Genomic DNA, 26,562 nt, shown 5'->3' with positions numbered 1-26,562 from the left:
TGAATTAATGAATATTGATAAGATAATATTAGGTTGAAGAAGGCTGATTAGATATACTAGCTCCTTGTGCTGTATGTTTGCCCAAGAGCATCCCTCAGAAACTAGTGATTCAACATGTGGGAATCATCATACATGAATCATTATTCTGGATATATGACACAATAATTTACTAAATCTTTTTGACCTAAATAAGGAAGGTCTTCACAAGAAAGCACAATTGTAGTTAGCAATGGAAAAGTGAGAAATTTGTCAAATTTTACTGATTCAGTAAATTCAGTGCTGCAAACCAAATTGAGGAAACTAGAATAACAGGCATTTTTAAAAATTTGTAAATAAAAGTGTACTACTGTAAGGTTTCTGACAGTATTGTTTTAATTGGGGTCACCACCTTTTTTGTCCCCTGGACATTTTGTGAATTTGTACATGATGATAAGGGGCACAGAAGAAGATATGATAGTATGTGAGACTTTGGAAACATTTCAGTGATTTCTAATTCAGAAGCATTTCACTGCCAATACTTGTAAAATTTATTGGGCTTCTGGCAGAAAGACAGGATATTACTGTAACAGATAATTAAATAAAGTTATCAGTCTGCTTTTAAATATGAATTATAATAATAAATTGGCATGGTGGCATAGTGGTTAGAATGTAGTATTGGAGGCTGACTCTGCTCACTGCCAGGAGTTCAATCCTGACAAGCTCAAGGTTGACTCAGCTTTCCAGTTTCCGAGGTCAATAAAAGGAGGACCCACATTGTTGGGAGCAATATGCTGACTGTGTAAACGGCTTAGAGAGTTCTGTAAAGCACTATGAAGCAGCATATAAGTTTAAGTGTTATTGCTGAATTGTTTTTTTCCTTGTTAATATTGAGTATATATACCAGTGATGGTGAACTTTTTCGGCACCGAGTGCCCAAACTGGAATGTGTGTGTGCGTATGTGCACGTGGCCAGTGCACATGTGTGAGTTAGCTACCTGATCTTTGGGATTCCGGCATGCGCATGCACACTGGCCAACTGGTCTTCACACGCGCTAGAGCACCGGGAACCCAAAGACCAGCTGGCTGGCACATGCTTGCGTGTGCCGGAAACCTCAAGAGCAGCTGCCGACAGCGGATGTGCCCACAGAGAGGGCTCTGCGTGCCACCTCTGGCATGCGAGCCTTAGATTCGACATCACGGATATATACCCTAAGGCAGGAGGGGGAAATCTGAATCTTATGAAAAATATTTGCTTTCCTTAAACCTCCATAGAAGAATTTACAATGCAAGACATATTTCAACTGCTTTGATATCAAATCATAACCGCTACAAATATTTAATGTACTCTTGAACATGTGATTGGAAGAATGGTAGACATTACATTGAGTTCATACTTGATGTTTTTTTAACCTCATTGGCCTTAAAGGTGCTTGATTATGGTAGTGGGAAGAGAAGAAAACTTACGCTTAATTTTGGTATCAATTAATTGATGCATTGATCTGTGATTACCTGGCACATAAGGGAATTTAGTGACCTTGGATTCCAATAAAGAAATTCAACGTCGAGTCTGGTTGGGCATCTTCTGAGGGGTTGAGAACAAAACTAAACTTCCCAGTTTTCAGGAGAACCTTCAGCTACCATCCACAGACATCAACCGAAAGAGCCTGGTTGACATTTAGAGAAGTTATGAGGTTAAGAGTAAGCATATGAAAGGGAGATCTCTGTCAGACAACCACTAGTAATCCTTGACTCCCCTTGCCCAGACTCAAAAAATGACACAAGATTTTATTGCTAAAATTTATTTGGGAGGTGCATGCAGAGAGTGGGTTACCCATCATTTTATAAATAATAAGAAGAGTCATAATAAAAGCTAGCACTTCATAGCATTTCAAATTCCATTTAAAAAAAAGATTAAGGAATATAAAGAAAAAATGAAGTATAGAGAGATAGAAACCCTTAATACTGGATCCTATGAATATCAGTTTGTCTGCCTTCTCTAAAGCCAACTGAAATATTATGCAGAATTTATAGTTTGGTCACCTCCACCATGTCAGTAGTGTTGTTGCACTGTTGGAGCCCTCATTTGATTTGCCGTGTCAGACTCCTGGAAGCTGGGAGGGGAGGGAATAGAGATTACTTTTTTGGTAGAGGAGGCCATTGCTATCTCTTATGGTTGAGAAGACAATTCTTCCAGCGAAGTGGAATTCAAATTCTGTTTTCTGGACTACCATGTTTCATGACAATAAGAGGTTATCAAGAGGTTGGCAGGGGCTATTTACTCCATCAAATCCAATCCTAAACTTGATTCCAGATTGAAGTGTTCCTGACACAAATTCTCCTTCATTTGCTTCAACACTTCCAATAAAGGAGAGCTCTGTTTGCTGCTTCCTTGGTACTTTGATCAGAAGGACCATGTTGTTTTTTATGTTAGAGATGGAATGAAAATTAAATCAGTTCATTCAAATAGAATAATACCTAGAAATATTTCTCATTGTTTACTCTTTGATTATAAATGAGGTGTAAATGTTGAACAGCATTTTTTTCAAAAATAATTTGCTTATAGGACTATAAAATGCTCCTCAGTATTCTTACTAATTTCTGTGTTCCTATTTGTTGTTCCTGTTCTACAATTTTTAATATTGTAAAGTATGTAATCCACTAATCAAGACCTTGATGACTCAAAACTAAGCCCATTCACAGAAGTCCATAATTTTTTTAAAGACGGAATTGATTATATGTCATCAAATTGTGTCAACTCTTAGTGACTACATGGATTTTTTTCATGACTATGTGTCATAGATACCTTATAGGTCAGTGATGACTAACCTTTACCGGACCGAGTGCCTAAAGCGCACACGGCCGAACCCAGAAAATGCAATGTGTCCCATGTATGCATCCCCTGTGCATGCATCCTCCATGCATGCATCACCGTGCATGTGTGCATGACCCCTCAGCATGCATCCCACCACCCTGCGCATGTGCATGTCGCCCCATGCATGCACCCACCCTTGTGCATGCACGCGTGCCCCCGTACATGCCCCTCCCCACACACATGTACGGCAGAGACCTAAAGGCCAGCTGGCCAGAGGGAGGCACATGTGCATGCGTGTTGGAGCTGAACTGGAGCGACGGCTCGTGTGCCATCAGAGAGGATGCTGCGTGCCATCTCTGGCACATGTACTATAGGTTCGTCATCATGGGTGTAGGGTTTCCTGTTTGAGCCAGGGGTGAAACAGCCTAATCCAATGATGGCTAACCTTTTCCGGACCAAGTGCCCAAAGCGCACAGGCACGCGTCCCGGAGTTGAACTGGGGCAACGGCTTGCATGCCATCAGAGAGGGCGCTGCATGCCACCCCTGGCAAGCATGCCATAGGTTCGCCGTCAAGTTATAGGTGATTACCAGTGCTTGCATTACTCCTAGAAGCCTTCTAGCAGCCCATGAAGCTAATAAAGTAGTTGCAGTACATGGACGTGTTGTGGTATGTACATAACTATCTGGGTGTTCTGAAGGAAGAGTTCCAGATAGAGGGCATTGCCAGAATCCAAACAGAACGTGACCAAAGCATGACTAACCTTGAGTATAAATTGATGTAATTGGTGTACAAAATGGTTCTGTTGAAATTCCTCTTAGGCTTGGTTGTCACCTGCTGTTGAGGAAAAGACAATTATCTAGAGATGATGATGATGATGATGATGATGATGATGATGATGATGATGATGATGATAATGTTTTTATCCCACTTTTTAAATATATAACTCAAGGTAGCAAACATATGTAGAACTCAAACCTCTTCTCCACAAAAACACTGTGAGGTTGGTTGGACTAAAACAGTGACTAGCTGAAAATCCCCCAGCTGACTTTCATCCCTAAAGCAGAGCTAGAACTCACAGTCTCCTGGTTTCCAGGGCCAGCACCTTAACCAAACTGACTCTGTATAATTTTCCTCAATAAATTAATGAACAAGTATGTTTTTGACTAATTTGTTTAATTGGATCTCTTTATCTAGTTTTATAATTCGTATGTAGAACTGATCATGTTTTTGATGATGTTTGTTTGATTGTTTGTATACTGCCTTTGTTATTTTTACAAACAACTCAAGGTGGAAAACATATCCAATACACCTTCCTCCTCCTATTTAACCCATAACAACAACCCTGTGAGGTGGGACGGAAATATTATGCAAAAATATGAACAATTTAAAAGAGTTCACAATCTTTAAGCACTACTGTAAGTTTATCTATATCCACTTTTGAATATACTTTCAAGCACGTGGCCTTATGTTTGTATCAATCAACAAAATGTACAACATGTAGTCATTTTTGCTCAATGCAGAATCTTAACAAAATAAGCTGGATAAATATTTCATTTTTAATCGGATTTTAACATCCAGAGAGATCACATGAGAAATAAGTATAAATACACTGGCAAAAACTGCCGTGCTACTGAACATTGTTCATGCAGTTGGACTCTTAGACCATAAATCAAACCACAGTATTAAATTACTCAGACCACTAATGCCTTTGAAAATTCTGCCTTTCAATATCTTTAGGTATGTTTAATTTAGCTTTAGTCGAAGACTCCCCTGATGATTATACTGTATGCTTCTTTTTTCCTTCTTCTAAAAGTGGCAATATTGTAATATAATTCTTTCATGATCTCAAATAATGTATGCCACCCTAAAGTATATGCACTTAGATAACTAATGAAAAAAGAAAGAAGTTACTAATATATCAGTGAGATTGTTTAATTCATTTAGTATCTTCTATACATATAAAACAGTGATATAATGTTTGTACACGTTCTGTGAAGTTGTGTTCAAATATATTTAAAAACCAAAACACAGACTACTTTAGGATCTATTTTACTTGGAATATTTGAGGGATCGGTTGTTTGTATGTAGGTCTAACAGGTATGGATGATAGAACAGTTTATGTTATTTATATAAAATATATTTATTTAGCTATACAAATAAATGTTCAAAAGTTCATATGGTAAAGTAGCATGTCTTGTTATTAAATATCTTCAGTGAATATAATGGGGTTTGTGGTCTGTTTATATTTAGAAATCTGGTAGTGTAATGGCTAGATACCTATTTGAGATATTTTGCTGAATGAAAATATAACTAATCCCTAATTAAGTGATGATTGAATATATCTTGTAACACTGATAGATTTTGAGAAATGACAGACTTTCTTCTATTTCCTGTACTTTTTCGTTTTTAACAAACAACATTCTGGGTGTTCTTCCCTGTTTTCTCCCCAATTGAAATTAATGTAACTTGTCATATGTAGGTTGCTTTTAAAAGTATAGTATAGTAGCTTAAGGCTAGCTTTTACAATTGCGCTAATTACTGACTTCTAGACAAATCCGCCCTATTTTGCTATACTATTCTCTGCTTTAAAGAATGAATTATTGAACTATGTAGGAACCATTGCCTTAAAATACTTATCTATTTTGACTACTGAATTTACTGTTCAGAAATTATTTCATCCATATTGCTGTTTAAATACAGTGCAGTAATAAGGGATTTATGTTGGTATTTAAAATATTTTCAAAGCAGTAGTTTTATTGTTCACTTTTTAGAATATTAGTGCTATATTATCCAATATTGTTTTAGTTGTGTTCTTTTAACTTCTTATACTGGTTATGTAGTAAGCCACCCAAAGTCTTCTTTGCATTTGGCAATTGCAAACATATACATATATACCTATACCTATACCTATACCTATATATGAGAGAGAAGGGGCATTTCCTATACCTATACCTATATATGAGAGAGAAGGGTACATTTCATAGAAAAACATGACTGCTATCCAAAGTGAATTTTAAAGAATTTTTTAACATAAAATCACTGACTTATTTGGTTCTGCGCTGTTTAACTTCCATGGAGTAGTTTTGTATGGTTTCAGATATGAGTTATCTTCCACTTCTGTTACTCTAATAATTTTATTCAGTTTTTTTACAAATAATAAATGCTGTGTTGTTATGATGAAAGTATACTATATACATGTGTTGATACATTGTTAAAACTAAGGTAGCAACAGGTAAAAATTAAGTGAGATATAACACAATATTGCATTTTTTAAAAAAAAATCCGTAATCTTGCAGAAATTAAATTAATGTAAATTTGTATTTAAATTATAATCTTATATATTAATTAACCTTTTCATTTGCTAGACATGTTGAGTAAAATGTAATGTCAATGAGTGAAATTTTCCTCATCTAATATCTTTTCCCTCTCTCTGCTTCTCTGTTTTAAGAGCTGGGGTACAAGGGCTGAGAATATAATAACTTTCTTTCTGCTAATGGAACTCATTCCATTGATAAGAAGGATCTCGTTCTTTAAATAAATGTACAGGTAGCCCATAACTTCCAACCACAATTTGACCAGGACTTCCATTGCTAAGCAATGGAAAAACTTGTTAAGTTTTTCATGTTCGATTTTATGACCTTTTTGCCATGGCCATTAAGTGAATCACCATGATTATTAAGCAGATCTGGCTTCCTTCATTTGCTTATGAAGGTCTCTTGGAAAGGTTGTGTAGGGTGGTCATGTGACCCTGGGATGCTGTTAGTTTAAGGCTTATGAATGATTTCCCAAATGAGTATTTTTTAATTCATGTACATAAAATGAGACTAAATCTGAAGCTCAAACACGGTGAGAGAAAACCTGTGCAATATCAACATCGGTAGTAATTGTCACACCACGATTTTTAAACTATGCTGTTGTATTTTGAAAAAAAGTCAGAATAACATTTTTCAAAACAGCTAAGTTTTGCTTATGTTATGAACAAACAAGTTGTATTTTGATGGAAATTGTGTAGTACATTAATGAAAAACATATGAAGTATATTCTTGAGCTTGCCACCATTTATATGGACAGGACACCAAAGAACTTAAAATGAAAAACTTACTACTTAATAATGATTTAAAGAACAATCTCATCCTGGGTATATTTTACTTGGGGAAAGTAGCGGCTGCTTATCTCTAGATGCTTTTGCAGAAAATGGATCACTGAGAAGGAATATGATCATGCTCATTACACAAAGCAAAGCTTATCATTAACATAAGTAAGGGACCTACCATGTTGCAGGCTGAAGATAATTTAGCAATTACCAGTTCTTTTCCTCCTAGCTGGAGCTCTGGTCACATTTGTTGTGGCTAGCTGGTATTTCCATAAATAAAAACCTCTAAATCAAAATCAGAGCCACCATGTACAGGATGACGGAAAAAAGTTAATTTTTCAAGCTTTTATTCTTGAAAAGAATCCAGGAATTTTAACCTAATTTCCTATTAAATTTACTAACGAACTAGCTTTTACAATATGGAAAGCTACAGTATATCAGACAGATATTTCTAAGAATAATTAATGCTAAGATTAAGGGAGGCATTTTTTTTTGGTCCAAAGATCAGATACTGCAGTGACACACGATTTAAAGATCTGTTAGTAGACCCAGAGAAAATTGCCTGGAAGGCATTCAAGGATGTCATTGAGAATTTTCTTGGCAATTACAGAGCACTAAACTATATTCAGCTGGTTGACAAGCATCTTATAGCATATAAGACCATGAACTACAATATGTCAGTGAAGATACATTTTCTGCATTCATGCATGGACTTCTTTCCTGAAAATCTATTTGCAGTCAGTGATGAACATGGTGAAAGTTTTCACCAGGACATTGCCACAAGGGAAAATGGACACTGAAGTAAGATGTATCAGATATTCCATAAAGCAGGTCCTACAGAGAAAAGCCCCATCTCCTGGGTCCCTCAAATACCCCTTGCCATGAAAAGCTTTAAAAACAATAGGACATAAAATAAATGGGTTGGAAGGGACCTTGGAGGTTTTCTAGTGCAACCCTCTGCTCAAGAAGGATAAATGGCTGTCTAGTCTCTTTTTGAAAACTGCCAGTGATGGAGCACCCACACCTTCTGGAGATAAGCCATTCCACTAATTAATTGTTTTCCCTGTTAGAAAATTTCTCATTAGTTCTAGATTGGATCTAATGATCTTCCTCTCATTGCTTCTTGTCCTGCACTCAGAAGCTTTGCAGAATAAATCAACCCCTTCTTCTCTCCAAAGCACCTGAGGGCAGGACAAGAAGCAATGGGTGGAAGCTCATAAAAGGAAATTTCTACCTAGAACAAAGGAGAAATTTCCTGACAGGGGCAACGATTAATCAATGGAATACATTGCTTTCCAGAGTTGTGGGTTCTCCATCACTAGACGTTTTCAAGTATACACTAGATGAACATTTGTTTGGGATGGGTATAAGGTTTCCTGCCTTGAGCAGGAAGTTTGACTAGATGATACTAGGCTCAAATAAGCCTAACTTTATCTATTTTTGCTGTTGGGTGTTCTTAATAAAGTCCAAATACCATTTTATACCAATATTCTGGTAGTAAATTGTGTTTTGACTCAGAAATTTTCTCCAAATGGACAAGATAATGGGATGAAGATGTTCTTTTGTTTTTCACTTTAACAGAAAGGAGATAGCATTTTGCTTCTTTGAGCTTTGTGAGTTTGACAGAAGAAAAGAAAGCAACAGCCACAAGTCGGCAGTCCCTGCTGTATTCCTGCAGGTTGTCCTGGTTGGATCAATCAGGGCTGGTGGTAGAGAGAGCCAATAGACAGATCATTCTCACATTCTTTCTAATATTAGAGTGATCATTTTATCCTGGAAGAAATAAAGAATAAACCTGAAAAGAAGGCAAATCTGAGATGTTTCCAAAGATAAAATGTGTTTCTATTTATAACTTTCATTTACAAAGAAAATTCAAAAGCAAACCCAGGAAAAAAAATAAATCTAAAGGAGGGCTTTCTGAAATAGTATATGTATAATATACTTCTATACCTATAAAACTATATGTCCCATGATAAAGGACGTATGGTCACTATAGGTAACTGCAGATATCACATTTTTTGGAGTATAAGATGTACTTTTTTCCCTCAAAAAAGTGGCTGAAAATCTGGGTGCATCTTATACACTGAATACAGCATTTTTTGCCTCCCGAAATCCCACCCCCTTCACCAAAATGGCCGTGCATAGCCTTTAGGAGGCTTATAGTGTGCTCCTGGGGGGTGGGGAGGGTAGAAATGAGCAAAAAACGGGCTGTAAAAAAGGAGCATTCTACAAGCCTCCTAAAGGCTATGCAGGCCCTTTTTTGGGGGGGGGGGGAAACAGGCCAGTTTTTGCAAAAAAATGGGTCATTTTTGGGAGGTCTGCAGAGTACAAAAACTTTTTTTTTAATTTGCTGCTTCAAAATCTTGGTGCATCTTATACTCCGGTGTGTCTTATACTCCGAAAAATATGGTACAAGTGAAAGATGGAGTTTGTATACTTGGAATAGAACCATTATATAAAAATGGGTCTGCTGTACTATAGTGAGAAATGGCTGTATTGTACAAAAATGGATGAGTCAAGAAGCTCAGGGTTTAAGCCCTGGAGCAGCACTTACATTTATTCATTCATTCATTCATTCATTCATTCATTCATTTGTGCATTTTCACTTTGGTCTTATCTATCCAAAGGACAGTGTTCCAATTTGTTCAGATGCAACTTTGAAAATCTAAACTATGCTGCCGTATTCTTTTTAGAGAGAAGACACCTTCTCCCGGCAACCCTTCCAAACCATATTTATCCAGTCTTTCTCTAATTATATTGTCATGAACCTTAATGTTTAACATACTAACTGAGGTTTATAGAGTCTGAGATACAGTAAAACTCTTACAATTTTCCTGAGCATTCCAGGTTCTGGGTGAATTTTCTGGGACAGCCATTCCTGGGAATGTTGGCAACTGTGTTTAATGTTTTCCATTTGTGAATAATATTCCTCACTGCAGAATGATGGATTTTAAATTGTTTGGAAATATAACCGTTCCCAGATTGATAACAGTTGCTTCTCTAAGATCATTGCTAATGTCTCCTTTTTGACTTTCCTTTTGTTAAATAAGTGATGTAATATGTCATGTGTTTATCTGAGGTTGTATTTATCTATTTTTAATCATTGCTAAGTAATTTTACTTTTTTAAATTTTTATTTATTTTGTCAAGCATGTATAAGATAACAGATATAAGTATAAACATGATTATGAACACAGGAAATGGATATGAATAAGTGGGGACAGTGGGACAGGGACGGTAGGCACGTTGGTGCACTTGTGCACTCCCCTTATGCACTCCCCTCTTAGGAATGGGGTGAAGTCAACAGTAGACAGTCTAAGTTTAAAGTTATGGGGGTATGGAGATGAAACCACAGAATCAGGTAGTGCATTCTAGGCATTGACCAGATGATTACCAGATGATTTTTATTATGTCCTGCTACGTAAAACCATAAAACTCAAAGAGAGTGTACTTTCTTTTTCACAGTTCATTTATTGACGGTTCGAAGTTAAACAGCACTGAAAAAAGTGACATGATCATTTCTCACACCTATGACCATTGTAGCATCCCCATGGTCATGTGATTTACATTCGGATCATTGACAACTGACTCACAGTTATGATGGAGTCATGTGATCCCCTTTTGTGACATTCTCACAAGCAAAATCAATGTGGAAGCCAGATTCACTTAACAGCTGTGTTACTCTAATATAACAATTACAGTGATTCAGTTAACAAATGTGGCAAGAAAAGTCGTAAAATAGGGCAAAATTTCTCATTTAACAACATAAATTTTGGCTCAATTGTCATAAGTTGAGTACTACCTGTTTAGACAGTCAAGTTTATTTCTTTAAATTGCTTCCCTTAGCCTATGTTTTGTTCCACATATTCTGGACATTCAGCTGTAGTAGAAGTAGTAGTTAAGCTTCTCCTGTAACTTCCTTAAAAAAATGAAACTCAAAACAACAAAAGGCTTGATGTACTCAGTAATACATAGCATCTCTACTGTAAACAATGCTTAATGTGCCTGCTGTGTAGTTCCAACATTATGTAAATTATAAATTAAGTTCCCTAAGTATTCTAGTGTTTATTATTTATTGATCTGTATATTTTTCTTTGTGAAATTCAAATAAAGTGACAGTACTTATTTATTTCAATTTCTTTTCAGAAATCCTAAAGCAGCTAGTCAAAGAATAAATAAGAAGGTCAACAATGATGCATCACTTCGAATTCAAAATTTGTCTATTTTAATAAGACAAATTAAATCATATTATCAGGTGTGTAAAACATGTTTGAAACATATTTAAATCCACTTATCTGTCCTGGAAGAAGGGACAATGACTGGACAGCTAAAGCTTGTCATAGTATAAATGGTTAATAATTAATTACATTGATTGTAATATTGAAGTCGTTTTAGAAAATTTCAGGGATAGAGGGCCAATCAGATATATCATTAAGAACTAGAGTTTACTTCCTCCCCGCCCCCAACTCCATTTTTTTCTGTTACTTGTTTTAGATTATATGCCTGAGAGCAAGATCATTTTTTACTGCTTTTTGCTCAAGCCCATGTTGAATTTATGAACCGAAGAAGAGCAAGGGTGGGCTGTTGGGGGTTCACAGGGGTTTGGGAGAACCTCTAGCTAAGATTCTGTACAGTTTGGAGAATCTCCAAATCCCACTCCTGGTTGGGCAGAGAACCCCTTGCTAAAATTTTTGAAGCTCACCCCTGAGAGTAGCATAAAATAGAGTTTTTGGTTCTTCAATCAATTTATTTTATTTTTTCAATTTATATTATCATGCAATTCAAAATGCTTTTAATAAATTTAAAAACAAAGATAAAAACACCAAAAAAAGAATGTGCTAATTATGACTAACTTTCATCTCTATGAAACATCTTTCAAAGCTTGGCTCAGTATCTTGGCCCAGTAGCCTCATGAGCAGCCATACCTTCAATGCCTATATTATACCATCTGTAACTGTGCCACACATAATTGAGTGTGTATTCAAATAGACATTATAGCTGTGGCAAGCAAAGCCATATTTGCTGGCACGGCAGCTCTCAGCTCTGGCACACTGACCAGCTGATTTTCAGCCTTCCAGAGGGCTGGGGAGGCCGTTTTGGTTCTCCCCAGGCTATGGAGGCTTTTCTGAAGCCTAGGGAGGGTGAAAACGGCCTTCCGCGGCCCTGCCTCTGGGGTAGACGTTTTCACCCTCCCCAGGCTTCAGGAAAGCCCCCGGAGCCTGGGACGCTCGCGCAGATGGGGTCACTCGCATATGTGCATGTGCACACAGTTTTGACACACCTTTAGAAAAAGGTTAGCCATCATTGCATTATAGTGTTTACAGTACCTATATGTGTACTAAAACAGTCCTGATTCTCTTGCAGCCCTCCAGTACATTACTTGGTGGTAGACAATAAATGAACATGGCAGTCGTTAAGCAAACATCATGGTTGTTAAATGAACCCATTGTTCATTGTAGACTGGGGTTTTTTTGGAAACCGGAAGTAAACACCGATTTCTGTCAAAAATATAATATAAATTACAGTCACATGATAGAAAAGCGCTGCGAACAGTTATAAATTGGGTTTGTTGCCAAGTGCCCAAAATGCAGTCACTTGACTGGAGGAACCAAAGTTGGAACTTCAAAGTCAGGTTGCAAGTAACTTTTTTGAATGGTCCATCAGAACTTTGACTGGTAATAAATTGAGAACTATTTGTATTCTTGTCCCTCAGATCTGTATAGTCACCACTTTTTTTTCTTAGTTATCCAGATGTTGAGGGAATGCATGGCAACTTTAAAGAATTAGATTATTCTTTTTCCCCTTACAAGAACTATTAGTGTCTAGTAGTGATATAATTTATTAGGGCAACCTTCAGGAAATAATTTGCAGAATAGATTGTTGCCTTTTTAAAGGATATTTGACAGTTGTCAGAAATGATACTATTTAGTTGCAACCCACTTTTATTCAGTTTCAATCCTGAATAACCTAGTACAGCATCATCTTTGCATGTCAGCTTCACAGGTTTTTACATTCTCATAGTCAGTGTAGGAAATTATTTTATAGACATGGTAAAATGGTTTAAAAACACAAGATGTAGTTCTCTTCGTAAGCAAAATGATATTGAAAAATTGCCTGTTCCTAGTTGTTGTGGACAGTCAGTATTCCTAATATACCTAGCATTTAATTAGTCTTCTTTCTTAAGGTAAGACATTTCACAATATTGAGAAAAATCAATATGCTTGCTACATAACCATTAATTTAATGCATCTTAGGAATCTACATATAGAAGGAAAACTTAAAACACCTATATACCCTGAAGACTTAGGCTATATATGGTTTTAATTCATTACAATTAACGTATTTATTTACTTGAATTTAAATTAAATTAGCTATGGGAATTTGGGTATTTATCATTCTCTCAAATAATTATTTAATATCAATATGCTTGAAATAAGTTACAAATATTAATACATGTATACCTGTTAATAAACAAGAATCTTTAGTAGTAGAAAAAATGACAATTACAAATTGTTTTCACCTCATTCCCAGTATCATTGCTCTGTACAAATAAAAAAAAATATTTCTAAAGTCCTTAAAGAGGTACGTATTTCTAATATTGCTCATTTAAACTTCTGACATAGGTTGTTTTGAATATGTATGTTCTCTAACATTAACATTCCTTAACTTTCCTTAATAGATTTTCTAGATTTTCTTGTTTTAACATTAATTTTCTATGTGACATAAACAATAACATAATCATAAAAATGTCCAAAAGTCTTAAGAAACAAAACTAATTAAATGTTGGGTATATTAGGAATACTGACTGTCCACAACAACTAGGAACAGGCAATTTTTCAATTTCATTTTCCTTACAATAAAGGCAGAAACAATATATCAATTGTTTGATAGAAAAAAGAACATCAATTTATAAGAAGAATATTTGCAGAACAAAAAGGATAAGTAAAATATTCTAGGCCTTTCATCTTTTACAAAAAGTAAAACCTGAACCATTTAAATACCATGAAGTAAAGTTATGGTTTCTTGAAATTAATTCAATATTACACTTGTAAATAAGGGATAATTTTGTTGCTTATTTTAATATAGTCAATTAAGGTCAGAAACATATAGAAAGTTCAGCCTCGGTATAAGTGTTATAAAAGTTACAAAAGTTAAATCTTCTTCCACAGGAGACATTGCAGCAATTGATCATGATGCCTTTGCCAAATGTTTTAATAATTGGAAAAAATCCCTTTTCAGGTAAGCATTGCATCTAGTTTAAAATACTGTAATATGTAATTCTTATTTGTTGAAGTTGGCAAGAAAATAATAGTTATTCTCAGGTTAGGGAGGAATATTATGTAAATAGATCTTACATCTATTAGATCTTAGATCTTTTTTTATCACCTTTAAAATAATAGCTAATTATGTTTTGATTCAGAAAAAGAGGAAAAGCTTTGAATATAAATCCTGTAGTATATATAAGGTATATGATATATACCTATATATATGGTTCTATTGCCCTGCTTTGGAGAAGCTGTGCTTTATTATTGTTTGTAGTAAATTTATAATGTTATATCTGTGATCTTATTAGATGTAAATAGGTTTCTGAATATGGAATTAAATAGTCAAGAATTATTTGTGCCTGCCCTGAATCTGGCAATCACAAATATTTATTAGTAATATTGTATAATACTGTCAAATGTTTTTTGACTTTACATGCATTGTATATTTGTACAGGTAGTCCTCACTTAACAACCATTTGTTCAGAAACTATTCAAAATTATGATGGTGCTGAACAAAAGAATTTATGACCCATACCCAAACCTAGGGCTATTGCAGCGCTCCTATGGCCAAGGGATTGCAATCTGGGTACTTGGCAACCTGTTGATACTTAAGACAGGTTGCTAAGCACCCCGCAAACATGTGATTGCCATGGACACTCTTCCCGGATGACTTCCCTAGAAAGTCAATGGAGAAGCAGGGAATATCGCAAGCTGCTGCCACCTGCTGAAAAGACTTCCTTTGGTTCTTGGGAGTTGGCTGAAAAAGAGCCATCATGAAATCCAAGCAGGAAATCCTGCTTCAATTTTTGGAGAGACTTTCATACTAATAGCTTCCTTGAGAGGAAAACCCCTGCTTGGCAGAGAGAATCCGCCTCACATGGGGCAAAATCAATCCGTCAGACAGTTCTTTTGTTCTCAACGTGGTTGGATGAATAAAGTTCCCCAAAAAGGTCCCACACAAAACATTTCTCTTGTTTTTAATGTGGAACTGAATTTGGGTAAGAATTAACTATTCATGGATTATAAAATAGTGTGCAGAGCAACTCCAGAAAGAATATTTTGATTATTTAATATAAATAATAAATATAGTAAATATAGAAAACTGGAATATTTATTTTATACAGATAACCCTCAATTTACCACAGTTCATTTAGTGACCGTTCAAAGTTTACAACGCCACTGAAAAAAGTGATTTAAGACTGTTTTTTACACTTACAATCGTTGGAATAATCCCATGGCCCTGTGATCCAAATTCAGGCACTTGGCAACTGACTCATATTTATGACAGTTGTAGTGTCCTGGGGTCATATGATTACCTTTTGTGATCTTCTGACAAGTAAAGTCAATGGGGAAGCCAGATTCATTTAACAACCATGTTACTAACTTAATAACTGCAGTGATTCACTTAACTGGCAAGAAAGGTCATAAAATGGGGTAAAATTCACTTAACTGTCTCACTTAGCAACAGAAATGTTTAGCTCTATTGTGGTTGTAAGTTGAGGACTACCTGTATTCTGCCCATTGATTGTAGCTTATTCTCCAACTTCTCTCACATCATATTGCAATAGCAGCCATATGTCTGCTAAACCACTGCTAACCCAAAAGCCTATAGTGTGGGAAAGGGAAACAGAATATGTTCAATATTACTGAAAATGTAAACCAGTATATTGTTTTAAAATATTTTTTAAAATATTTTCAGAACAAGGCACTGAAGAAGTAAAAAAACTCCTTCTACTTCTCCTTGGTTGTGCTGTTCAGGTAAGGTCTGCTAATTTTTAAAACTACTTAGAATGTTTATTTGAGTGACACTTATCTTCCTAGTCTTATATATAATTAAACAGTTAGAGTTAGTGTATATTATAAGGAAGGTAGTCTGAGTGAAGGGGCTAAAACACTTTTGATAGATAATCTCAATAAAAATAGTTTAGCATTTCTGTGGCATTGATTTCCTCATATGGAAGGGATTGACATTTATACCCTCTAATCAGGGGTAGAAAATGTGTATCATTCAGCAGAACCAGCCAGTATTGCCAGTAAGCAAAAAGCCTTTATGTACCCTGAGAGCATATGTACCAAAGACAAGTTCCTTGTGTGTCCAATCACACTTGGCCAATAAAGAAAAAAATTCTAAAAAATTCTAAAAAAAAAAAAAAAAGAATGTGAAAGTTATAATTTAGCAACACCTTAATGGTCTCACATTTCCCATTCCTGTTCTAAATAAACGTCTTCAAGTAAATTAAAGATAGACCCTTCAATAAAAGATGTAAAAATGAGTTTTTGGAATCAAAGCTTAATAAATGAGAATATATGCAGTACAGTAGAAACTTTTAAAATAGATCACTGTTTTAATCTAGCAGACAGCCATGATGGCTGGTGTTTATTGGGAGTAGGAGACAATATGACAAATTTAAAGGAGTTGAAAAAGTACAGTGCATGATCAGGGATAAATAAATCACAATCTTCCTGTAAATATTTATTTTATGCTGATGTGTGTTTATTAAGTATTTCAGGTGTATTACATTAAGAAAAAGCAGAAGGATGTTGTTTTATTTTGTTTAGCTGCCTATAGAGTAAATACTAATTAAAATTTATATTTAGTGCCAGAAGAAAGAAGAATTCATTGAAAGAATACAGAGTTTAGATTTTGATGTCAGAGCAGCTGTTGCTGCCCATATACAAGAGGTAAATATTTTGTTTATTATTACAAAATCCTAATTTATTAAAAATATTTAAAAGGCAGTCTTCATAATAATTTATTCTGCAGAATGTTTATTGTATTTGAAAGAATTATATAGGCACTTAAATGAAAAAGATCAGCCATTGCTTCTCATAGGATTGATGAGCTTATGCAAGGAGCCAAAGACATGAAGCCATGAGAAGCCATTGAAAAGTTGTTAAGGCAACAACTGTAGAAATATGCATTAAGCTCAGTTACTTGTTTTAGAAAGATCAAACTGGCTCGCCTCTGACTTTCACAGGTATAAATGGAAGAGAGGGGAAAACATAGGCCTACTTACAAGATTCTGATACTTTGGCCTATCTCAATAAAGTATAGTTATAGCCTTCCTCTGGAGCTCCTGCTTCATATGATTGGTGCATTATTAGAACAATCCATCTCCTGGATCTGATTGTTTAGTTTTTGTGGGATTCTCCTGTTGATTTGGATGTCATCCTATTATTTCAGCAGTTGATTTATGGAAATCATAGGTTATATATCAATAAAACTGTATCTGGATGTCATGTTCTCAGAAAGCCAAACTGATTCTTTAAATGTAGAAAATTGTACATTATTTGAATTCTTAGTATAAAATCCACCAGTTGGTATGTATCTTGAAATATTAAATATGTTAGATCAAGTCTGAGAAGTTGGAGTTAATTATAATGAGGTATTGAGTAGCACTGCTTCAGTCTTATTTGATAAGAAGGTATCATCAGGAATAGTCTTGTCAGTATATTGTTAAATTGGAACAAGAAAGAATGGTGTCAGAGGCTTAAACGACAGAATTAACAGTGGTCCATTTAACTGAGGAAAGATGAAAGAAGCTAGATATGTTTTCACCTGAAGAGAAGATTGAAAGAGGTGAATTAACAATATTTTCTTTATTTTAAAGTTCTGTGTACAAGGATGTTAGTTGAAACAATTTCTTAAAAGGATTAAATGTAAACAAAGCATATCTGCATTGTCCATTATGAATCTCATTCAAAACTAATGAAAATTCAGTTTCTATGGTAACTCAAAAGTGATTTCACAAAAATAAGCAATTATGTAATTAAAACTAAATCTCATGAAATTCAATAGGACAGCAATTCTATAAGGCAACAAATCAATTTAGGAATTACTTTTTCTGGCATAGAGTAGAGTAGACTAGACTAGAATTTGAATAGAATAGAAGAGTTGGAAGGGACCTTGGCGGTCTTCTAGTCAAATCCTCTGCTTAGGCAGGAAACCCTACACCACTTCAGACAAATGGTTATCCAACATTTTCTTTAAAACTTCCTGTGTTGGAGCATTCACAACTTCTGGAGGCAAGTTGTTCCACTGATTAATTGTTCTGTCAGGAAATTTTTCCTCAGTTCTAAGTTGCTTCTCTCCTTGATTATTTTCCACCCATTGCTTCTTGTCCTACCCTCAGGTGCTTTGGAGAATAGCTTGACTTCCTCTTCTTTGTGGCAACCCCTGAGATATCAGAACACTGCTATCATGTCTCCTCTAGTCCTTCTTTTCATTAAACTAGACAAAGGTTCCTGCAAGCATTCTTCATATGTTTTAGCCTCCAGTCCCCTAATCATCTTTGTTGCTCTTCTCTGTACTCTTTCTAGAGTCCCAAGCATCTTTTTAATATTGTGGCAAGCAAAACTGAATGCAATATTCCAAGTGTGGCCTTACCAAGGCATTATAAAATGGTATTAACACTTCACGTAATCTTAATTCTATCCCTCTGTTTATGCAGCCTAGAACTGTGTTGACTTTTTTGGCAACTGCTGCACACTGCTGGGTCATATTTAAATGGTTGTCCACTAGGACTCCAAGTTCCCTCTCACAGTTACTACTATTGAGCAATATACCATATATATTGTACCTGTGCATTCTGTTTTTCTTACCTTAATGTAGAACCTTACTTTTTTCACCATTGAATTTCATTTTGTTAGATAGCGCCCAATGTTCAAGTCTGTCAAGATCCTTCTGTATCTTAAGCCTAACTTCTGGAGTGTTGGTTATTCCTGCCAGCTTGGTGTCATCTGAGTTCCCCATCTATCCCCTTATCTGAGTCATTGATGAAGATGTTGAATATGGTCCTGTTTGAAATTCAGTTAGCTAAGATTCAGTTAGCTAGATAAGCCCATATAATTCTATTATATCAATTTAAAATACATTAAAAGAAGAAAGATTGAAAGGAATAGGCAACACACTTTACAATCTGCAGAAAAAAAGCCAATTTGATGTAGTGGTTAAGGCACCAGGCTAGAAACCAGGAGACTGAGTTCTAATCCTGCCTGAGGCATAAAAACTGGCTGGGTGACTGAGCCTCTCTTTTTCAGTCAACCAACTTTAAAGGGTTGTTGTGATGGAGAAAATAGGAAGAGGAAGGATTAAAGTATGTTCACCACTTTAAGCTATTTATAAAAAAAACAATAAATTTGGGATAGAAATAAATAAATAGATTAATGATGTATGTGCTAGTTGTGGCTGTATGGAAGATCATAAAACATAGTACAAAGACAACACTTTATTTCTTCTCTAGTTGATGGTAGGTATGAGTTCATTAGATTAAACAAGAATAATTTTATCCCTTATTGGGATATGAACTTTCTGTTTATGCATAGAGGTAAGGAAGATAACATGCCAGAAATGAGCTCTTTGAAAGAAATATGAAAATAAAAATGTATATATTTTAGTACTGTGTTTCCCCGAAAATAAAGGCAGGGTCTTATTTTCTTTTGACCCCCGAAATAAGCACTTGGCATTATTTTTTGGGAGGTCTTATTATTTTTGAGGTGCAGGAGGCGGAGAGTGTGGTCATCTCATGGCTGCTGCTGTGATGTAATATTTTCAGGTAGGGCTTATTTTCAGGGGAGGGCTTATTTTAGTGCATGTGCTCAAAAGCCCAATTGGGCTTATTATCCAGGGAAGTTTTATTTTCAGGGAAATAGGGTAGTATATTAAAATTTTAGCATTTTCCAAACAGAAATAGAGCACTCTATAATAATTGAAAACAATTATTAAAAATAATTATCCAGTACTTATTGTTTGCATTTTAATGTCTACAGGATTAAGATATGACTTCAAATGCATAGGCTGTTTTTCCCTAGCAAAGTGAGTTGGAAGAGAAATTAGAGAAATCATTAGTAGATGTGAGTTAATTTCTAATTAGAGAGAAGACAAGGAAAAAATACAATTTTAGAAAAGATTAAGATAAATGATAACCTTCAAAGTTAAATTGCAGAATATTTCTAAAATAAATTAAATTGCACATAATTTGTTCATTAAAACAAGCTTGAATTCCAATTTCTTTTCACATTTAGTTATACTTAATTAGTCCAAATTTAGCAATCTAATTATTTAAATACAATAGTTTTACATCATTGTTATTTATTCTTTGTAGGTAACCCATAATCAGGAAAATGTGTTTGATCTCCAGTGGATGGATGATAGTGCTCTGGCACAAGATTATATTGAACCTCTCCTAAAAAACATGGCATTACATTTAAAACGACTTATAGATGAGCGAGATGAGCATTCTGAGGTATTAACAGCATTTTAAAAATTTTATTATTTAGGATTTTGTTGATTAGCAATGAAATGAAATAGTTAAGTATGAAATAACATAGTTAACTAACAATTTGCAAAATCTGAAGGGTTCTACTTCCATATACTTAACTGATTTTATTTTTATGTCAGACTATCATAGAGCTTTCTGAAGAACGAGACTCTCTTCATTTTCTACCTCATGCATCAGCAGCACAATCACCTTGTGGATCTCCAGGAATGAAATGCACTGAAAGCAGACAACACTTATCAGTGGAATTAGCAGATGCCAAAGCAAAGATTAGAAGGCTTAGACAAGAGCTGTAAGTACATAATAAATAATAATTATTAGAACTGGTAAACACCAGGAATCTCCAAGGGCAGTTTCCCTCCTGCAAGGAAGCATTTGTTCCTTAGATCTAGCAAGTAGATTTTCTCCAGCTTGGATTGCCTTTATTTTGTAATAGCTAAATATTTGTAAGGTCTTAACAAAACTGTCAAGATGCAGCAGATTAATTCTTTCCTTTAGAAACAGAATTTGTATGCTTGGCTTTTTGCACCTTCTACTTTTGTAATAGTTATGATATAAAATTTAGCCTGAAATAAGATTTAAGTTATTAGGAACTTGGTACAGGTTGTCCTCTATTTACAATCATAATTGAGTCTAGAATAAATTATTGCAGTCGTAAGTCCAGCTTGATTTTACCACTGCTTTTACAGTGGTCTGTGGTTGTAAGGCAGAATTCAGTTTATCCAGTGGAAAATGGCAAAAAAATTGCAAACCATAGATCATTGCAACTAGTTACTAGTCGGTTGCCAAGTGCCCAAAATGAAATTACATGATTGTGGTGGTGGTGTAACTTAAGATATGTAATAATCATAGCTTTGAACAGATGTTAAGGATGGACTTAAGTTGTGGGCTATCTATAAACTGTCATTGACGAGTATATTCATTGTCTTAAACTTTAAAAAAAATAAAAGCACAGGGGGTTATTATTAAACATTACCAAATTGAAGTAGTCTGAAATTCATGTTTTATAAACAATTTGTTCATAATCTTACTCATGTATAATTTTTCAATATACCTGTTAATTTTATTTGGAAGCACTGTAAGTGAACATTTTTAAAAAGACTTGAAATGTAAGTATTCTGTGGAATGAATAAAATTAAGAATAAAAGTGATGAAATGAGATGGAATGAGGCTGAAAGAAGATAATGCCAGGAGGATTATTTTAATATTTGTATAGAAAAAATAGTTTTATGTTAAGGAGTAGAATTAAACAATTCCTTTCCAAGAAACGGAAAAGCATTTATTACTGTGAGAATGTTAAAAAATAATAAGGCTATGGGTATTCAAGAAGGCGTGACTAGAGAAATATTAAAATATGGATGTTGTTTGCTTATGAAATAATTATGTGATTTTTTCACATGTTTTATGTGCTAAATATGTAGAAGATATATTATTCTATTGAGATAATTTGCAAATGAAAAATATAAAAATATAGATAATAATAGCTAATGAGAACAGAAATTATAGCTACAAAAATATAAGGCTGAGATTAACAGAGCAACTATGTAGAATAAGGTGTAAATGTAGGAATAAAAAATAAAATAATGGAAATAGGCATAGACCTTAGCTCTAATGATAATTAAAAAACCATAACAACATTAGTAAAATAAAATAAAAATTGTAAAAAAAAAACCTTCTCCCAAAAGGAATAAAATTGTTGGTTGTGATCTGTGTCTTCTGATAAAAATACATATGACAATAAGGATGTGTGATGTCTCCTTTGATATGCCTAGGTTAGAGGTGTGTTGACTGGGAATATGAGTGTGTATTTTTATATGCAGTTTATGCTGTTTGCTGAGGTCCCAGATGATTTGCAGTGAACAATAAATATATGGTGCAGTTTGGAATGTTGACTTGAAAATTAGCATATTGAATGCCAATATAGTCAGATTTGATATGGAAAATGAAATGGACAATTCTAAATTGTACATAAATGGTTAAAAAACAGAACACATAATTGAATTAATGCACTTTGTGTGGGCTCTCTTACTAGTTAGTAACTGTTTTAGATTAAGCAAATGATTATAGCAAGAAGAGGCCTACCACCCAAGTATGTGTATATTTGTTGTAAAATACATATGTGCACACTCCCTTTTAGAGATTTTGGATTTCTTATGGATTACTGCTGTATAAGCATGCATTTAATTTCAAAAGGTTAAAATAGCTTAGAAGTAAATCTGAAGGAACAGGTTTTAAAAGCATTTTTATTATAAATGTAAATAAAAATAGGTATACCATATTTTCCCTGTTCTTCTTCTACCTATAACTGAACATCTATGCACATTCAGTACCGTATTTTCCTGAAAATAAGTCAGGGTCTTATTTTCTTTTTACCCACAAAATATGGCTTGGGCCTTATATCAGGGGAGGGCTTATTGTTTTGGGATTGCTGGGTAGCTGCTCTCTTGCGAGCGGGCTTCCAAAGAGCCAGGCACAGCCTCAGGGGCGAACGACTTGAAAATTCTAGTGAATGGCGCTCTGCACAGGTGGAGAGGGGGGTTGCGCAAGCGGCTGTTCTGCTCCCGCTCGTGCGCCTCCCAGCCTCACGATGCTCTGGCCCAGCTCTCCCTGCAGCCCCCCCAGCTGTGAGCCAGCTGCCGGCAGAGCGTACTCCCAGAGTGTACACCCTTAGAGCGTATGTCCAGAGCGGCCACTACCGGAAGACTCGGTTTGGAAGCTGCTGAAAAAGCCATGCTGGGATGGTGGCAGCAGCAGCGGAGGTGCTCTGGCTCTGCAGGGAGAGCTGGGCCAGGGCATCATGAGGCTGGGAGGCACACGAGCGGGAGCAGAACAGCCGCTTGCGCAATCCCTCTCTCCAGCCATGCAGAGCGCCATTCACTGGCATTTCGAAGGTGGCAAGCTGCGAGAGCTGGGCGGCGGCAAACAGGCACTCACACGGCTTGACAATACCCCATGGTCAGTGAATGGCACTGTGCCCGACCGTAAAGGGGGTTTGCTGGGGGACTGCTTGTGAGCGTAGTTGCTTCATGGCTGTTGTGCTGTGCTGCTGCGACAGCACAACACAGCTGTTCACCCCTGAGGCTGTGCCTGGCTCTTTGGGAGCCCACTCGCAAGAGAGCAGCCGCCCAGCAACCTCCCTCTTCAGCTGGCTCAGAACCTAGGTTATCCTGAAGGTGCCAAGCAACACGATCACCTTCGCCCCTCCCCCCCGGGTTCCCACGGCTTGGCACCTTCGGGATACCGCTAGGTTGGTGAGCGGCGCTCTGCCTGGCTGGAGATGGGGGTTGTCCACTGGGATTATTTGCGGGGGAAGGCTTATATTTTTGCCCACCAGAAAAATGTGGCAAGGCCTTTGTTTCAGACAGGTCGTATTTTCGGGGAAACACAATAATTTCTGTTTGTACACTTCTGGTGTGGGTATAGGTAAAACAACTATGTAGATTATTTCTGAAATATTCTATGTAGAATATTTGTAACTTTGTAACTTGTAAACTTTACAAGTAATACGAGACTACTATTTAATATCATTTGTTGTAGTTAAAGTAGTATTGTGTTTTGCCAATGGAATTATTTACAAATGCATGCCAGCTAGCGGAATATGTTTCAGCCGTTGTTGGGGATACCTACTCATTCTTCTGCATGACTATAGATTTTTTTTCTTTTTACCACCGTATAATCCTTTTTATCAGCGTGGAGTAGGGGTGAATGAATGAAGATGAGCATTTACTGGCCAGATGCCCTTCCTGATATTATGCGGAGTTTGTAGCAGATATTTTCTCTTTGCGCCCTGGTAGAGAAACATCTGTCCCTGCCTAGGATTGAATTTTCAGCCCTTCCCAGTGGGAGGCAAGCTTCTTCATCTCTAGGCTACCGTGCCACTCAATGGCTTTGTATACATGTAACAATATATTTGTATACTGTCAAAAACAGTACTTAAAAAAAATGGGGAAAAAATTGTGAGTTCCCATGAGTTCCATATGCTACAGATATGTTTGCCATTAACAGTTGGAGAGTGTCCGTTTGTACGAGTGCCTAAGGTTACTCGGTGATTATAAATGGTGCTAATGTCCATATCAGTAAAATTCCTGAAGAGTGTGCAATTCACACAAATACTTGTTTGTACATTAACTTTTTAAATATAATCCAAGACTATAAGTTTCATTATTATCAAAGTTGTGTCCTAATTTTGATTTGATAATACAATGTATATTGAGGTTTCTAAATCTCTGGCAAATTAATTACACAGTCATGTGAAATAGGAGTTTAGCATACAAGTTTCAGAATCATTGTTAAATTCAGTCTAGCAATGAAATGACTTTAAGATTGCCACCTGTGCTCTGTCTGAAAGGCCTGTTTCCAATCCTTAGCTGCAATTGTGCATGTGAAATGCTTTAACCATTAGATAAATGCTGCAAAGTTTATGGCTAATTAAGCCATTATGGTGCTTGCTGAATGAATAATACAACAGAGGTGAAGAGTCTTAACGTATGCTTGTCCTCTAATACTAAGGTCACATTTTCTATATTTGTTCTGGACACAGAAAGGCATAGTAATTTATGGTAATAAGGTTTTTCCGTTGTAATTTCCTGTCAAAATTTGATGCTGAGAAACATTTCTAGGCCCCTTGAAATTTCAAAGCTCTTCCTTAGGTGCATTTTATTATTTTACTTGGATATTATTTGACATGTTTCATTATTAGAATTGTACTGAACTGCAGTATGGTAGGCTGGGCTTCAAATATTGTTTTGGGAAGAGAGGAGCATGAAATGGGAACATTTATATGTAGAGCCAGCAGCTCCATCCCACACGCATACAGACAAAGACCAACAGACTATTACAAGAGAGTTTTAACTGGATCATCTAAAATGGGCAAAGTATATCATTATGTCTATTTAATTACTTTTTTATTTGAACAGAATATAATGTTTTTTAAAAACTTAGTCATGATGAGTACAAAAATACAAAAAATGATACCATTTTTGATGACTCAGATATTGGGTGTTTGTTGAAATGAGCCTAGCCAAGATATTCTCTAAACAGCTGCACTAGGGAAGTTAATGCAAATTGCTGTTATTAATTTGACTGACATGTAATAGCCTAAATAGTGAACATTGGTGTAGAATGTATAATTAAAAACAATCCCATTACTCTTAACTGAATAGCTCTTTGGAAGTGTATATATTTCTGAGAATATTTTTACATTTTACCAATGTTTTATTTATTTACAAATAACATTTTTGCCTATAAAATGCTAATATCTTTTAATGATTGTCAGTAGCATCCAATGTGCTGGTATGCTAAAGTAATTCCCATTAGTTCTATACGTTTTAAATAACATTACACTTAAATTAGATACAAAGCATGGTGGTTGAGTAAATACTTATGAGAAGCTGTGGTTTGACATAAGAACTGTCATTATTTAAAACAGGCCCTACATTGAAAAGTTCATTAATTCCAGCTTTGATATTATGCATAAAATACATGCTGTGCAATAGATGTATACATATAAAATGGTTGAATATTTTTATAGTTGGAACTTATATTTTTATAATTTTAAAATGAAAGAAACATTTTTGACTGAACATTTCTATAATTTCTGATTTAAATAGGATGTCTTGCAGATAAACACATTTGCTGTTATGAACATATTTCAGTTAACCTGATTAAAAGCAAACACATATTAACCTATGGGAATTCAGTTTTAATAATCAGATTTCTTTGAGGAGAACAGTGAATAATAATCCCACCAACCAGTTTAAGGTTCTCAGAAAGAAAAATCTGAGTGATAAAGTAATATTCTCTTGGGGAAAAATGTGTTTCCCTTAATCTGAAGATTTTTGTTTTAGAGAAATAACACAAATTCTTATCCATATGTTGTCTATTCCATACTCTACATTCACATATGCAATACTGCTGTTTGTGCTGCATTATTTTTTTCTGAAAAAAATCCCAGTCAGATGATTTTGTAGGGAGGATTGAAGTGGATTACTTGATAATAATCAGATGTCTTGCTTTATATGAAAGCACTGTTTTTCAATATAATCTATCTGTTGTATTCAGGTACTATTTGAGAAATATTAAAATCTATGCCTATTTAATCTCCTTACTGACAGATTGAACTCCCACTGGAAATA

The 26,562-nt window shown here is 35.4% G+C and overlaps 1 protein-coding gene across 4 annotated transcripts in view; it reads left to right on the top strand.

The window, feature by feature from the left end:
• The window catches only part of CCDC88A (coiled-coil domain containing 88A), an 89,973-nt gene that overhangs the window by 2,064 nt on the left and 61,347 nt on the right, over positions 1 to 26,562 (top strand). For all 4 annotated transcript variants that reach the window (XM_032216996.1, XM_032216995.1, XM_032216994.1 and 1 more), the window contains exons 3-8: positions 11,032 to 11,140; positions 14,055 to 14,124; positions 15,850 to 15,908; positions 16,749 to 16,832; positions 20,255 to 20,395; positions 20,551 to 20,720. In XM_032216996.1, coding sequence (XP_032072887.1) covers positions 11,032 to 11,140; positions 14,055 to 14,124; positions 15,850 to 15,908; positions 16,749 to 16,832; positions 20,255 to 20,395; positions 20,551 to 20,720 — 633 coding nt within the window. The remainder of the gene's footprint in view (positions 1 to 11,031; positions 11,141 to 14,054; positions 14,125 to 15,849; positions 15,909 to 16,748; positions 16,833 to 20,254; positions 20,396 to 20,550; positions 20,721 to 26,562) is intronic.

Source organism: Thamnophis elegans, chromosome 4 (genome assembly GCF_009769535.1).
Source record: "Thamnophis elegans isolate rThaEle1 chromosome 4, rThaEle1.pri, whole genome shotgun sequence".
Lineage (NCBI taxonomy): Eukaryota > Metazoa > Chordata > Lepidosauria > Squamata > Colubridae > Thamnophis > Thamnophis elegans.
Note: the sequence above shows the minus strand (reverse complement) of the source record. Positions and strands in the feature narration are given on the sequence as shown.